Source organism: Streptopelia decaocto, assembly GCF_964273445.1.
Source record: "Streptopelia decaocto genome assembly, chromosome: 12".
NCBI classification, from domain to species: Eukaryota; Metazoa; Chordata; class Aves; order Columbiformes; family Columbidae; genus Streptopelia; species Streptopelia decaocto.
Window position 1 is genome coordinate 16460601 of NC_138667.1, and position 16275 is coordinate 16476875.

At 46.5% G+C, this 16275-nt stretch overlaps 1 protein-coding gene across 2 annotated transcripts in view; it reads left to right on the top strand.

The window, feature by feature from the left end:
• Positions 1 to 15988, top strand: part of SLIT3 (slit guidance ligand 3) — a 482015-nt gene extending 466027 nt beyond the window's left edge. For both annotated transcript variants that reach the window (XM_082064057.1, XM_082064056.1), the window contains 4 exons: positions 7018 to 7172; positions 9070 to 9355; positions 11411 to 11619; positions 12724 to 15988. In XM_082064057.1, coding sequence (XP_081920183.1) covers positions 7018 to 7172; positions 9070 to 9355; positions 11411 to 11619; positions 12724 to 12962 — 889 coding nt within the window. In that variant the 3' untranslated portion in view covers positions 12963 to 15988. The remainder of the gene's footprint in view (positions 1 to 7017; positions 7173 to 9069; positions 9356 to 11410; positions 11620 to 12723) is intronic.
• Positions 15989 to 16275: the final 287 nt, after the last annotated feature.

The window sequence follows — 16275 nt, forward strand, 5'->3', positions numbered from 1 at the left end:
CTCCATATTTACTGGGTTTGTTATTTTATATGATGCATGTTACAGTAAAGATGCAGTAGGTCGTTGCACCGCAGAACGCCTGTGCCGTGGCGCACAAACTGGTTCTGGGGGGTAATGCGGGAACACTGCGATCTGTCATTCAGGAGAGGCCTTGGACTTGAAGAGTTACTTCAAGCTATTTTTACTGCCATTACGCTTGCGTTTAACAAATCCTTGGTTAGCAGAATGAAGTATTCAGCTCTGCAGAGGCGTGGTGATACAGCACCGCAGCGCTGGGACAGGAGTCCATGGCAGGGACACGGTGAGAATTCACTGCAAACAAGGGCTGTTTACCCTGGCCATGAACCTGACCCTTTTATGAATAATCTAGGGAAAGGGGTCAGGACTGTGTTAATTGCATGGTGCAAGGGTATAAAAAAGGTCCTTGCTTTTCCCTTAGAAGTTCTGTAATACAATAATTTTTCACTGTTGGCAGGGGTGCTGCAGGAATTGAATTATGACTGGAAATTAGATATGCGTAGCCTGGCCAAAAGATCATTAAGGGAGATACGGTAATCAGCTGCCAGTGTTTAAGGGCTGTAAACACCAGGAAGAGAAGGATGGTTTATATGGGTGGTCCACAGAGTTGCAAGTAGGAGAAAAGGTATAAAACTGAGCAAATGAAAATGGAGGTATGAAGGAAAAAAGTCTTAATGTCAAGTACTCTCAGCCTGGGAGACCTAATGCTCGAGTCATGTGAAAACATTACCAAACGTAACAAAAGAGAGTATGTTTTAAGCTGAACATGAACTTGAGTGCTTTAATATATCTCTTTCACCTCTTATTTCCCTAGCTTTGCGTTTCATTAGCATTTTTCATACCTTTTTCTCAACATGTGGTTTTTATTTGGCTTCTGAAGATGATAGTGCTTGAATTGATGTGTTATTGTAGAGGTAGCACAAACACTACTCCAATTATGATTTTGCCTTTGTTGCCATGGAGAGGTTTAAATCTATTTTCAGCTGAGGAGTGATTATAGCTGGAACTAAGGGCAGGAGGTAACTGTAGCTTGGAAAGGTGAAAACCCATCCCTGCTGATACCTGAAGTCAGCCTGGCACAGGATGAGTTCCACAGCTCCCAAATCACTCCCATCTCAGTGCAGTTCCCTGCAGCTCTCACCTTCTGTTTCTTGATTTTCGTAGCTCTTCTCTGGTGCCTGCTCTTCCCGTGAGTTGTGAGCTCCTTCCGCTCTTCTGGACGTGTATTTCTGGTTATTCCCTTCTACTCTGAATGTTTTCAAAGATTACCTAAGTTCAGTGTTCCCCGTGGCCTTCACTCCCCAGTCACTTACCATCCTTGTGCTTGCTTTGTTCTTCCAATGAGGCATGTCCCATTCAGACAGAGGTCAGGAAAATCTGGAGACTGTAGCTAATGAATCGATGTCCTCATTCGCATAATTGATGGTTGTACACTTCCTCAGTGACATGGTTTGCTGCGATACTTAAAGCTATTTTTATTTTTGACTTCTCTGCCCTGCTGTCTACACTGAAGGTACATTACAAGTCAGTGAAAACACTAACCCCAAAGCCCAAATTTTACAAGTTTGAATCGAATGCCTTAATCCTTTAATGCATTTCTGTTCACTGGCATATTTACAGTGGCTCAGCTCTAAATCTCTCATGGGTATTAGAGCAAGGGGAGGCAGTGTTTATAACATCTCTATGCTCAGGGCTGCAGTAGAGGGGAAAGAAAACATAGAGGAGGGAGAAGAGAAATAGATCAAAAGTGAGAGTAGAAATCAGTTCTTTCATATATTCCCTGGGGTTTTAGGTTTAATACAATCTGATCAGAGGCCATGGCCAGGTCTCTGTGAGGATCACCTTGATGAAAGCAACATAATGGGTTGTGCAAGACAGGTAACCTGGGCTGTGAGAAGGTGAATGTGGTGGAGAAGAGAAAGGTGACGGTGCTGCTGGTTGGGGAGCAGCAGATGTGTCCCCTTTGCTGGAAGGTTTCTCAGCATCACGTTCATAACAAGGCTCAAGTGAAGGTCCTGCAGAGACTGAGAGTAGAGTCTGTGGAACGTCAGAGGAAATGAGCCCTCGCCAGGCTGCTCGTTGCACTACAAGAAGCAGTTTCTGGGGCCTGAAAAAAATCTTCCTATGTTTTATAAAACTGGTCTTTTGGCTCCATTTACTGCTTACTTTTTAGCAAGTTTAATTATTAAGTTCCTGAAAAATCTTTGCTTACGCTTCACATGTTTGCACTTCAAACATAATTCCTCCATTTTATCAACAAGAATATATTTTAAACTACATAATAACCAATGGTGGTGGCCCAGAATACTGCAGTTGGAAGTTGGCTAAAAACTCATGACTGTCTGTTTTAATAGCCTGGAAAAATCTCAAAAGTTGGGACTTGGTTTGTTAGTGCCCTTGGGAAAAGCAGTGCGTTCAAATCTAGCAGCCCTTTGGCTTCTTTCTTCAGCTCCTTTCCCCTCTCCCCTGCATTGCTCATACATATTATTTTGATTTAACCATAACGCACAAAAACCTTTGCAAAAAGGATGGGATTGTGTACCATCAAGTCAGCTGTCAGTTGTGTGACATGGCGAGATCTGTTTTAGTAAATAAACGCTGAGCACAGAGCCCAAGTGAACCTGCAGGGCAGCTCAGAGCGACTCCACGGGATCCTGAGTGGGTCAGAGGGTGTGGGGCCCGGTGGGGAACAGGGCTGCGGAGCCCCCGCGTGCCGAAACCCCAGGGCCGCAGAACCCCAGAGGCTTCGGATCCCTCGGGGCTGTGGAATCCCCAGAGGCTGTGGAACGCCCGGGTGCTGAACCCCCAGAGGCTGCGGGAACCCCAGGGCTGTGGAACCCCCAGAGGCTGCAGAGCCCCTGGAGCTGCGTATCCCCCCAGAGGCGGCAGATCCCCCGAGAGGCTGCGGAACCCCAGGGCTGTGGATCCCCACTCTGGGGCTGCAGAGTCCCCAGGCGTCGAACCCCGGGGCTGCGGGACCCCCAGGGCTGCGGATTCTCCGAGGCTGCGGAACCCCCAGAGGCTGCGGATCCCCCAATGCGTCTCCCCCCGGGGCTGCGGATCCCCCCAGAGGCTGCGGAACCCCGGGGCTGCGGGCGCGGCCCGGCCGCGGTGCTGCACCGCCCCCTGCTGGCCGCCTGCGCCGGGTCTCCCCGTCCGCCGGTGCTCCCAGCCCGGCGGTCCCGCCGCTCCCCGTGTTCGCCGCTCCCCGTGTTCGCCGCTCCCCGTGTTCGCCGCTCCCCGTGTTCGCCGCTCCCCGTGTTCGCCGTCCCGCTGCCGGCGGCCCCCGGCAGGTTCAGGGCCGTGCCGGCGGGGCACGGCGAGTCCCGCCTCCGGGCCGGTATTTACACACCAGAGGCTGTTTCAGGGAGGAAGAGATCCGCAAGCCCACCTGATCCCTAATGAGAATGCGATTAAGATTTTAATGAAACCCTTGCAGAGAGCTGGATCGGGAAGAGGCCCCTTGGAAAAAAAAAAAAAAAAAGCCGAGCGCAGCAAGTTTGCGCTGCGAGCTGCGTGGTGATGCACTGTTCAGCGTCTGTGGCTTTCCTGCCTTCATCTCCAGCCAAGCCACTGTCTCCAGCTGTCTCAGACGATTGCTGAGTCTCCTAAAGGCCCAGCTACACAAGAGGCTCTGAGGAGAGTTCATGTAGCATTTCTCTCGCCACCGGTTCCTCCCCCAGTGTTGTCTCCATCTCTCTCAAAATCCAAAGGCATCTTAACGTCTTTCTGTCAGCAACAGCAATAAGTGCTTTAACACAAGTATCTCCTGGCTGGGATTTTCTGCCATCCTGCCTGTCCACATTCAGCTTTTCTATCATGTGTTTGTGTCTTCTCAATAAGGCAAATGACTGCTTTGCCTGTTTTGACTTAACCTGCTTTACAAAGCGGCAGTGTTGGGTGATGGCTGTAAATTACTCTGTTTCTCAAAGTCCAGACACATTATTTTAATTCAGAGTTAAAAAGAGTCAGAACTGAGTAATACTCATCCACGTGTACCTGCAGACAGGACCTCTCAGTCCCTCTCCAGCAGAACCGCCAGCCCTGGGTATGCTGAAAGGAGTGAGCACCCCGTGGGGTCCCGCTGCCATCGCCAGGACACATAGACTTTTGTTTGTCTGTTAGTCAGGCGTAATCTGGAAAAAGCACACGCTGTGGAGGAGTAGGTGATTAATGCCTGTGAAATCCTGGCCCGGGGAAGAGCCAGCCCTGCCAGATGTGATAATGTTGTCCTCTGACAAATGGTCATAGCTTGGCCTTCTTCAGATAACGATGTAGTTTTGTGCTTTGGCTTCAGACACCAGTCCCACCAGGGAAGGGTTCTCTGTCGTACACCCATCCATCCCACCTCGGTGCTCCACTCCCAGAGCTGCTGGGCTTTGGCTGTGCTTCCTCCTGTCATTGGCACTTCTGCACAGACTAACAATTGCAAATATGCATTTCCATTTATCTCGCACCTTTCAGCTGGAAGCCTCGGTACTAAGCATTGCGACACAACAGTGAGATATGCAGGGAGGACACAAGGATCACCCGGCCGCGCGTTGCTGTAGCGCAGCTGCTTCTTGTAACGTGGCAGATACTTAGCAGAATTCAAAAATATCTAAAGAGAAAGTTTGGACCAGCTGTTTTCAAACTTATTTGAGTTGTCAATCCATGGTCTGTAGAGGTGTGGGCCCCAACGCGGGGGGTGCAGCGAGGACAGGGCTGCTTTTCCAAGGTGCAGGCACTGCATCGCCTTCGGGAATGTGTCTCCTTAAGTCCTCAGCCTCTTATCCCGGCCCATGCGACTCGCTGCCCTTGCAGTGGCCTTGATATAGCTGTATTTTGATATAACTATATTTTTTTCTTTAAAACACTTCAAACAGTACCATCAGCTCCCGGTTCTCGAGGCCTGGCTGCCCGGGGCAGTAAAGGTGCTCATGTACTGCTGTCATCTTACAACCTGGGAAATCTTATGTAAACTTTTGAAGGCGTACGTGTTTGTGCTTCATCCCAAAGCCCTGTGGGGATGGCAGCACTGCAGGGCACGCCAGCTCCGTTCGCAAACAGCGGTACGCTCTTCTTAAACAAGCACGTCCTCAGAAGTGCCTGCAGTGCCGGCTCTCTGCCTGACATTGCTCATGTATAATTGGTTATGTCAGGTCTACTGTACAACACCATGAAAATGAAACTTCTTCCAGGAACAACTGAATTCTGGTAATTTCCAAGTCACGTAATTTGTTTCTGAAGTTGAGGTCCTGTTTCCATGCTACAACGGCCATACGTATCAGTTACACAGGACGGGGTGCTGAAGATGGGCAGCGTGCCATCGAGCTTGAGAGATGGTCACATCTAGAAGGTGGCTCATCCTCAGAGATGAGTTGTGCCTCCAGGCTGCCTGTTCCTCTCCACTGACAGCAAAGAAAATCTGCATAAATAGCTCATATACATCTATCTGGCAGCTTTACAAAACACCTGAGTGGAATCTGGCATGTGACTTTATAACTTGCTGAGGATGCTGAGCTTATGGGCCATTTGAATGAGCAGAAGACCATTCTTAAAACTAACCGTTGACATTTTAATATGATATTTACCACTTGTGCAGCAATCCTCAATGCAGATTGTTGGCTAAGCAGTGTGTCAGGATGCCTAAACCCCACAGTTGGTGTTTCTGTCTTTATCCATATGGAACAGAACCACCACCCAGCTAATGAGCCTGCCGGGAGGAATTTGGGAAAGGTTGCTCGCAGGCCGAGCTTAAAATGTGTTGGCAGCACTGTGCATGTGGGCAGTTTACATAGCACACAGTTTAATTTCGGCTGTAACCACTGCTGCTATTAGATTCTCATTATGCAGTAGTGTTTGCGAGCGTATGGAACAGAGGCTGTACCATTTAATTACATCTTCAGCAGTGGAAAAGTCCCATCACGTCTATAACTACCAGCCTAATTTGAAACCCCCTTTGCTCAAGAGCAGGTAATCCCACCCTCAGCCCTCCCTGCTTTTAGGAGCGCATGAAGCTATCAAGTTTTTTCAGAGTATTTCAACATGCAGCATAAAGGCTTGAGAGCTGAAGCTGCCCTGAAAACAAAAACGATAGTGTGATGCAAACTGAATTGTATCACTGCACCTTTTAATTTCCAGGAGGCAGAAATGAAGGTGAAGATTGTATGTGGTGCAGACTAGCTGTCAAGTTATCTGACTCATGCATGCTTCAAGCATTTGAAAAAATCATATTCAAAACATTGAGCAATAAATACACGGTGCCTTTAATATCTTGTCTGCTCAGATGTCTACCTGCTCCCTCTCCCCAAAAAATTCCTGCTGCCTTACTACTTAAATGTTTCTCGAAGAGGAGGGGCAGTTGGTCAGTTTTCCTTGCAGTCAGGTAGGGCTGTATCGTATTGAACAAAGTACCCCAGTCATTTACAAGCCAAAGTCTCATTAATTCCTCCTCTGGTTTTAAGGGACTCAGCCTGTCCTTGTGCCTCAGCACACAGTTACAAGCTGCTTCTGCTGCGAGGAAAAGCTGGTTTCAGAGTCCTCTGCTGTCTCTTGCACCAAACTGCAGTCCCTCCCTGTCCCTGTAAAATAATTCGAGTTTAAACTAACCATACAAAAAGAAATCATTTCAGTGCCCCGGCTTGCAACGTGGGCCCCAAGCAGTGTGACAGAGGGGCAGGGAGCTGTGGCTGGCAGTGCACAACAGGGGATTGTAAGTAGTTTTGCCACCAGTGTATCATGTAACTACACCCTTGCTTTTCTGCCCTGGGAAACACAGCTACAGTAGCTACTAACCTGATGAGCTGCCCTCTCAGGTGTTATGTATGTGCAGGTACTGCCTGCACAGGCAGCAGCAGTGTTTAGATTTGTACCTCAGAGGCTCATGCTAAAAGAAATGTCAAGAACATGGTGACAGGCACGGGAGCTGTGCCTTGTAGGATGTAATACAGGGATATGGGATGTCACAGAGGCAGTTCATTGTTAACACCATCTTCTAATTCTCTTTTTTCCTTTTAGTGTGGAAACAGTAAATGATGGGCAGTTTCACAGTGTGGAACTTGTGATGCTGAACCAAACTCTGAACCTGGTGGTGGACAAGGGAACTCCCAAGAGCCTAGGAAAACTCCAGAAACAGTCTTCTGCCAGCCTCAACACACCCCTCTACATCGGAGGTACAGCGAGCTCCTCTGCACTTGGAGATTTTAACAACTCTGCTCAGAAGCAAATCATGTTCCATCCTCTAGCCAGCCCCGGGAGGGACCCTCAGCACACGCAGGGTGGTTTGTCATCGCTAAGCTTTCAGAACTGGCTGGCACCGAGATGTCATTGTGGAAGAATATCACAGTCATGGCAAAAAGGCAAATCAGTAGTCAGTAGTTTTAAATATACCATAAATGAGCTGCATTTCTGATGGAAGTTGTATAGAGGTCTAAATTTTTTATCTTTTTTTTTTAATATATTAAGACATCCAAACCATATTAACACCCAAGGTGACTAAGAACTTCTTGGCTAGTAGTTTTATCATTGGAAACTGAAGCTAGAGTTTCAGTATTAGAAAGATATGAGGATTAACCCAACCTCGGTTAGGAAGTTTTTTCCCATTCCGTACTGAATTTTGGGGGAAGGAGGAGCCAAGTGTGGTGGGGAGCAGATGCCCAGAATAATGAGTATCCCACTAATTAGGTATCTGGATACAAAGGGCAGGATGAAGGCTGCGCTCTGCTGGAACCACCAGCTCTGTTCTGGACTGAAAGTTGAAATCTCCCTTTCTGTGACACAGAGTTCTTGACCTTTTAATCAGGGTTTTCTAAATACAAAAGTCAGCAGAACTATAATAGACTCAGAAAGTCTTTGGGCTTTTTCTAACAAAATCATTGAAGCCAGTAGTAAAAACTCTGCCCAACTTCACTTGGTGCTGCTCAAGCCTTTTGTAAATAATTCCTTTTAATGATACTTTCCTAAAAGAACCCTGAATATTGCCCTTGTAAATCAGAAAACTGGCTAATCTTGCTTTGTACAGAGCTGAACTTTTATAATTGGCTTCTATTAAGAATGTCACAGGCTATTAAAGAGCATTATGCATCAAAGATAATCTGCTGATGAGGCCATCACAATTTCTCCCTCTAGCACAGCATGAAAGATACCAACCCCACAGCAATTTATACACAGGGAACGTGGGAAGTAATCACATGGAAAAGCTTTGTTAGCGGATGAGCATTGGGGATCAATACTAATTCTCAGAGACCTACAAAAATGCATTCACAGGACAAATCAGAGCCCTGAAATGAGGGACTGTTGGGTACCAGAAGCCATGGGCTCAGTGGAGACTTTTTTTATTGCCCATTAAAATTCTTCCTGCTTCTTTCTAACCCCTCAGTGTTCTGCACGTGCCACCTCTCTGCACACAGAATTGCGTGGATGGCAGCTGCCCTTCCGCTTCACAATGTTGAGTCAAAGTAGTCGATTAAATTACCCCAAAGCTAAGCTTTAAGATAGACTTGAGCCTTCGTGTGCACACAGCCTTGTCCATCTTTCCAACTACATCACCTGGTCCAGCAACTTTCCTCCTGCTGGTTTTGTTTTAAGACCATCTTTAGCAGTGGAGTGAGTTACGGATAGCAAATTCAGAGGTCTTATGTGGTTGAAAATGGAGCATTTCCCTTATGGGGAAAGGCTGAGGGAGCTGGGGCTCTTGAGCTGGAGAACAGGAGACTGAGGGGTGACCTCATTAATGTTTACAGATATATAAAGGGGGAGTGTCAGGAGGATGGAGCCAGGCTCTTCTTGGTGACAGCCAGTGATAGGACAAGGGGCAATGGGTACAAACTGGAACACAGGAGGTTCCACTTAAATATGAGAAGGAACTGTCATATTCTTCTTCCTTAAGCTTGGGCAAGTGATTTTCTTTCTTTCCTTTTCCAGAATGAGGACAATGAGGCCGGGCTACCTTACGGAGGTTCTATACAAATCAATTATTTAAAGATTATAAGGGGCTGTGACAAAAGAAACGTTAGCAATCATAACTGATGTACTATCATTGTAACGGTGAGGCTTTGTTTTTATCGGAAGGGATCCCGACCTCCACTGGACTATCTTCACTGCGCCAGGGTGCAGATAAGACACCAAATGGTTTTCATGGATGCATTCACGATGTCCGCATCAATAACGAGCTGCAGGATTTCAAGGATTTACCACAGCAGTCACTAGGAGTCCTTCCTGGCTGCAAATCCTGTAACATCTGCAAGCACGGTATTTGCCGGTCCCTAGAGAAAACAAGCGTGATTTGTGAATGTCACCCAGGCTGGACGGGACCCCTGTGTGACCAGGAAATTGGAGACCCCTGTCTTAACCACAAGTAAGTTCAAATGAATGCTGATGGGAGGGCAGAGGCTTTGCAGCTAATGCGTATTTCAGATTTTGTCCTGTAACACCACATATCTGACCATGGAGGTTATTGACAGCTGTCAGTCAGCATCCACCGCAACTCTCAGTTTCCACTTCTTGTCCTGACGTTGCTCAGCCTCTGAAGGAGCCCTTTGTCCTGGAGGAGCCAAGCTGTAAATACTGCAGGTCATGCTTTCAGCTGAGATTTTACACATGAAAATAGGAAAACTCCTGTTAACAGGTATGGGAGGAACACGTTACAGGGATACGCTCACAGCACCATTGGACCCAATATTCAGACTAACTCCCCGAAGACCATTCTGCGCTCCAGCGTGAACAGTTTTACATTTCCCAAATAGCTGACTTAAATATTACACTCTGGAACAGCCCTTTAAAGTGCACGTTTAAAGGATGGCATGGAGTTGCATGTGAGGGGAGCACGAGTGGAAAAGCATTCACAGTTCAAAGGCTCAGTAACCACATCCCCATCAGAAACACGGGATGAATCACTTACTTATGTCAAGTACACACGGAAACCGTCCAGCGCAGACCAGCAGTTTGCATAGCTCAGTGCTGGTTCATAAGCAGATGGAAGTACTTTTGTTTTAGAAGGTACTTTGGTTGCGCTCTCCGTGGAAGGGGCTTTTCACAAGCACATACTTTTGACAGGTAAATTGACACAGTGAATAATCACTCTCTTAAGGGCAGAAATTTAACTTGGCAGAGGTACCATTTTAAACTTTCTTCTGAGTCTAATTCTGCAAAGTACTGAACGCTGTAGGGTGTTGAGAAGCACCTGACAGTCTACAGGTCAAAGCTATGAAGACCCAAGTGAAGAAACAGTCAGAGGCCCAAAGGATTCCTTGAATTTCCAATGTCAACATGAAGCTGTTGTAGTTGGACAGAGAAAAATGAGGGTGTTCCAGATGTTTACATGATGAGAGATTGTTTTTCTCATACTCCAAGGAGGGTGATGCAATAATGAATGTATCCCCTTTGCTAAGAGGAGTAGCTCTTTGCATTATAATGCTCACATACTGTCCCACCTTTCATTAAATCACTTCAGCCCTTTTGGAGTTGACTCCTTAAAGCCAAGCCCTTTGTGTCCAGGGGAGTACGGCGTCCTGCTGGCAGGTGCCTGCTCCAACACTCGCAGATTAATACTGGCTTATATAGACTGTGACTCCCATTATTACAGTATTTTGCATGTCTTGACCTGGCTGAAAGCGCTTTTGTAATTTGTGCTTTTTAGTTGAAAGCTTACAAATGAAATGCACAAGGATTCCGCATAAGCATGGAACAATTTTAAACTACCAGAAAGAAAACAAACAAAAATAAGAGAAAGACATGGGTTTGTGTCAAGAAGGACCTGATATAGCAAGGGTGTATAAGCCCTGAGCAGTTTTCCCTTGGCTGGACAGTGTTTTCTTCCCTGTCCTCAGCCCATTCCAAGTCTGTCCCTGTCCCAGAAGTGGGGATGGTGTCAGAGAACCTGCTAAGGATCAACACCCCCATGGTATTCCTCAGAAATACCAAAGCTCACACACAGCAAACCACATGAGACAGCGAACCCTTCAGCTACAACTGCTCATGAATAAGTCTGTGCAGAGCTTTTCCACAAGCACCTTCATTTATCACACTGTTTTTCATCACCCGATATTATTTGCAGAGTAATTCTGCTAAGGAAGCCTGGGCATGCAGCGTGATTGTTGGCGCTTAGTTCCACACGCCGACGCTGTAAATGTGAGCTGGCTTGTGTGGGTGCCAAGTGCTGGCCCGTGCTCGTGGAGGAGCCTCATGGTTTTCAAAGAGATCGCTTAGGATCGCTAATTCTAAATGTATTCTCTGAACGCTATCCAGTATTCGCTGAAAGCTCACCATTTCTTTAGAGCGTTTGACACTGAACTGCTGTCTTTGGATTACTATCCTGGAATTAAACGGGCAGAAATGCCAGACCCAGACATCCCTGGGAAAAGGAACTTTCCCGTCTCACATGGGCCGGCTCTAAATGCTTCTCTTTCTGCAGGTGTCTGCACGGGAAGTGCGTGGTGGCCACCGTTGCTTATACGTGTAAGTGCGTGGAGGGCTACACGGGCACGTACTGCGACAAGAAGAACAACTCCTCCAGTCCCTGCAGGATTTTGAAATGCAACCATGGGCAGTGTAAAATCTCTGAGCACGGGGAACCCTACTGCGAATGCGAACCGAACTACAGCGGAGAGCACTGTGACAGAGGTACGCTTGGCCGCAGGGCTGCTGCGTTTCTGCTTTACGCTCTTCCATGTGACTCATAATTCGGGGTAAATAGTAGGAGATAAAGCTAAGTCAGCCTCTGCAGATCAGGGAGGAGAAAAGAACCACACCACAGCTAGCTAGCTACTACCCAAACCTATGGAAAGGGAGACATCTGTAACGAGGGTTTTCTTCTCTGTCTCCTGAATCCTCGAGGTTTGCTGCTCCCAGGATTCTGGTGGGATGTTTAAAAAAGGTTGCCATGAGGTTTACCCTCAGCAAACACTGATTGGCAAATTGCAGTTCTGGGAAAGGACGTCTTACCCTGCGTACCAGGGGTTTTGGCAGATGGCATAAGCAGGACCTGGAAGGCGGGAGGTACTGCTCACCTGAAGTGCCAGCAAAGATTCTCAGCTTGCTCCCTCTGGTGCAGCTGCAGGTTTCCTGGGAATCCCACAGATCATGCTGGACTTTCCTACTAGGGCTGGGGCTCAGCTCTTCTGCCCTGACCTGAAAAGGCTCACTGGAAACTCGCTGAATTCTGTCTTCATCCCTTCTGCCTTTTTTTTGTTCCTGTACAGAAGGAAGGAGCTGGCTTCTATTATTTTTACTTAGGTTGTGCCTCTCCTGTGAATGAACCACAGACTTTCCAAATTATACACACATACAACCTCACCAAAATGTATCTGGATGCTGCGAAGTGCCTGCGGAACGGCACAGGCGTCGTCAGGTACCCCAGATTGCTAATGTCATGCAGAGCGGGCCGACCTTTGATCCTGAGAAGCAGACATAGTAAAACTAATTCATATTTTGCAGGAGTGTTGCAGGATTCAACACTCAGCATTCATTAAAGCACTTCCAGAAGCGCTGATCAAAGCCAGCAGGCCTGCCTGGCCTCTGCCGTGTGCTGGATATTACACATTTGTGTAACACAAGCTCTGGTTTGATGGCAGGTACAAAGCAGTAAAAGATTACGGTCCTGCTCATGCCATCTGTTTGCCTTGAATATCATTACATGTACAGGGCTGCCTGCTGATGTTTGCGGGATAGCTGGCAAAATAGTTAGCGCCTTTTTATATTTCCTTCACATCTTTGTTGTCTTACCAGAGAATCTCTGCCAAGGAGAGATCATTCGAGAAGTGGTCCGTAAGCAGCAGGGCTACACGTCGTGTGCCACGGCCTCCAAAGTGCCGCGCCTGGAATGCCGCGGCGGCTGCGGCAGCGGGCAGTGCTGCGTCCCGCTGCGCAGCAAGAGGCGGAAATACTTCTTCCAGTGCACGGATGGATCCACCTTCACGGAAGAACTGGAGAGACACGTGGAATGCGGCTGCTCGAAATGCGTGTAAGCCGTTCTCCAGTCTCTTGCCACTTTAATCAACTCAGAAGCGCTACCGAAACGGGACCTATTTACTTTCAGAGTGAAGAAGAAGAAAAGAATTATTAAGTATATTGTAAAATAAGCAAAAAATAGAACTTATTTTTATTATGGAAAGTGACTATTTTCATCTTTTATTATATAAAGTATCGCACCACTTTGGGTATATGTATCATATAGTGAGTTATTTTTACCATGGAAGTTTTTTAACAGTTGTAAGAAAAAAAAAAAATTCAAAACTTAAAATTAAAAAAAATATATATAAAGAAAACATAGCCGAACAGGAGAAACGTGGGGGTGACTTTATGTGTGTGCACAACGAACAAACGTAAAGGTGTTCCAAGGACCTGCCACGGAACTGGTCCGGGCTGAAGAACTCTCCGAGGCTCTGGGTGGGTGTCCCGAGAGCGGATCCCGCGACCCACAGCCGTCCCACCTGCTCGGGCACCCCGAGAATCCTCCCCCTCCATCCCTTGCTCCGCCTGACGCTGCCGACGCCGCTTTGCTCCTGTACAGTGGCTCCGCTTGCTGGTCTTGAACTGGTTCCCTACAGCACCGCCGTAGCTTGAGGCTGACTACATTATTTGGCTATTGTAATACTAGAATGCATTTTTTGCTGTGTATGTTGTATTGATCTGTGTTCACATTGTATTCTTCAGCAACTGTATCTATAGAGCACAGGCAGCTTTATCCAAAAGAAGGGGACGGAGGGAAAGAAAGTGGGGAAATATATGCGCTTTGGGAAATTTGGGGGCAAAATGTGAAATAAGTGCTAAGTAACGCCTAATAAATGACATAGTACTTTTGTGTAAACTCCTCAGCTATGTTATTTCCCAAGTTTGTGCCTTCTTGCTCCCAGCCTTGAGCCCTTTTTTGTATATGAAATATAAGGAATGCACTGCTACATAGTTTGTCACGCCTTGACACTTTAACTTGTAAAGAGCATGAAAATACTGCAGGTGCCAGAACGTAGCTGCAACGCAACAGCTTTTACTCCCAGTGTCGCTTGAGCCAGGGGTGTAAGCTGGGCTGTAGCTGCCTGTTGATCCGCACGCTGGTACCCAGCAGCTGGCTGCTTTTCCACAGCTTTTTTAAGCGAGCAGAAGTTGCACTATACCCACGTGAAGGTATTCAGCTGACATTTGTCCACCGTAGCAGCCCTCTCTGCACAGGGAGAGGTGTCACAGCTCCGTCCCGCCCTCTTCTCACCCTTGGTGCAGATTGACCAGTTCAGCCAAAGCTTTTCCACCTGCACAGCTTCGTGTCCTGCACTCCTGCCTCCCAAAGGGCTCCGGTAACTTTAGCTGTGTTCAGAGCAAACGCTGAATATGAAATGGAAATCAATGCAGGGATAAATTCTCACTGTGAATGTGAGGCAAAAGTTGACTCTGGGAGTAAGTTTGATGAATACCTTGAAATTTCTGTTATTATATGTTTCAAACATCCCCATCAACAACTATCCCATTATCAGCGTAATGTCTTTCGCTAATATAGCAAGTATCATGGTCCTTCCTTCAATTTCTCTTCCTCTAAGTGAGGTGAAGTCAGAGGTGATTCCTGATAGCTATAAGCTCCTTTTGGGAACACTCGCTGGTCTCGCCAAAAAGATTCAGCAAAGGATGAGTAGGAAAGTTGAATCAAGTAAATGGGGCTTTTGTTTGACTGGGGCTTTGGAAAGGTGCACAGAATGCATCCCTGCCATGACAGGTATGAAAGTTTATTTCCCATTAAAGAAAAGTGACAATCTAGCCATCATGCACCCAGAAAGCTCTAACATGCTTCACATTCTTCAATCTCTCCCTAACTGCAACACTTCATATTTATTTCTTACTACCAGAGCAAATTCAGCAGAAGAGACATAACCAATGTAATGGCTATCTTGCAAGATAAATATCAGTATGTGGAGCCTGTGATCAGTGAAACAAAACAATCACTAGTTAACATGCCAAACTGATTGAAACAGTACAGCTCGAGCCAGGGAAAAACTAACCCTGGGTCTAAGTTCTGTGGGCTGCCTTTTATTTTGAATATAACGTCAGAAGCTCACACCAGCCGGAGTTTGTGGTGTACAACAAAAATCACCCAAACCCACAACCTACAGGCTTTAGAAATTCCTGCAAGTAACTGCAGACCGTTGTGCAAATATGTGCCTGGCACACCACTGCCATTAATGTTTCATTCCTGCTTAGAACGCTTCAATTCCTAAAGAAGCAGCTGCTATGGTGCCAGGCAGAAGAAATCTGGACTGCACAGTGGCTCACAGGCCCTCCGTGAGCTCCGCTGTGCCATTTGTAGCCACTAAACTGCCCAGGCCTGCAGGAACACGGCCCCTTTTGAACCCCTAAAACTGTGTTCACTCTGTCCCTGAGCAGCAATGTGCATGAGAAAGAAGGTGACATTGACTCGTGGCCTCGCACCTGCTGGAGGGTGTTTTAAAAGGAATGGCCTTGACTGGCAAGGCAAAAGCCATCGTCTTATTAACACCTCACTCTGGGATTTAGTTAAGCCAAGCCTTGCAGCAAAGTGAGCAGCAACAACTGAGCAAGGCTGTCCCTTTTCTGTCATGGCACTTCAATGTTAACCGTTGGGATAAAGGACTAGGAATATCTATTTTGTAACCAAATGATGCAATTTTTGTATGCTTTTAGGCAGCACTTGCCATTGGATAGTGATGCTTTATGTCACTGATTCTCTATTGTGCTATAGAATTATTTTATGTTAAGAAGAAAATAAAAAGCATTCAGATGTGCCAAAAATGTGAGGTTAACTGAAGTGTAATTAGCTCTGAAAGTTCCTCTGTAACCTGCCTAATGTTACAATAGATTTCAAGAACTGCGAGTACAATGCAGTAGTTTTTACCTCTATAAAGTTTTAATATAAAGTGAAGAAAGATGCTTACCCTTAAAAAAATGGCAATGCAGACTGGTGTGAACTGATGTATTTTATTAATAGATTCTCATTGTGATGTAAGTTTAAATAAATTGTTGGGTTATGGAAGATTGTAACATACCTTGTGGTGCAGATTATTTTTATCTGTATTTGAGGTGTTGAGTCCGACCTTTTAGAGTATGTGAGGTAACTCACGAAAAATGATGGGGGAACTACGCAGGCTCCTCCTGGACAAATGTAGTCAGACAATGGCTGTAGTTAAACGTAGTATGAACAGTGGTTACATATTTTTATGGCATCACAACCTAATGCTTTAGGAGTTTTACACACACAGATGAATTAAGCCACCTCATTTTTGAGCCTGGGCTTTGTCTTCAATTAAATACTTTATTTGC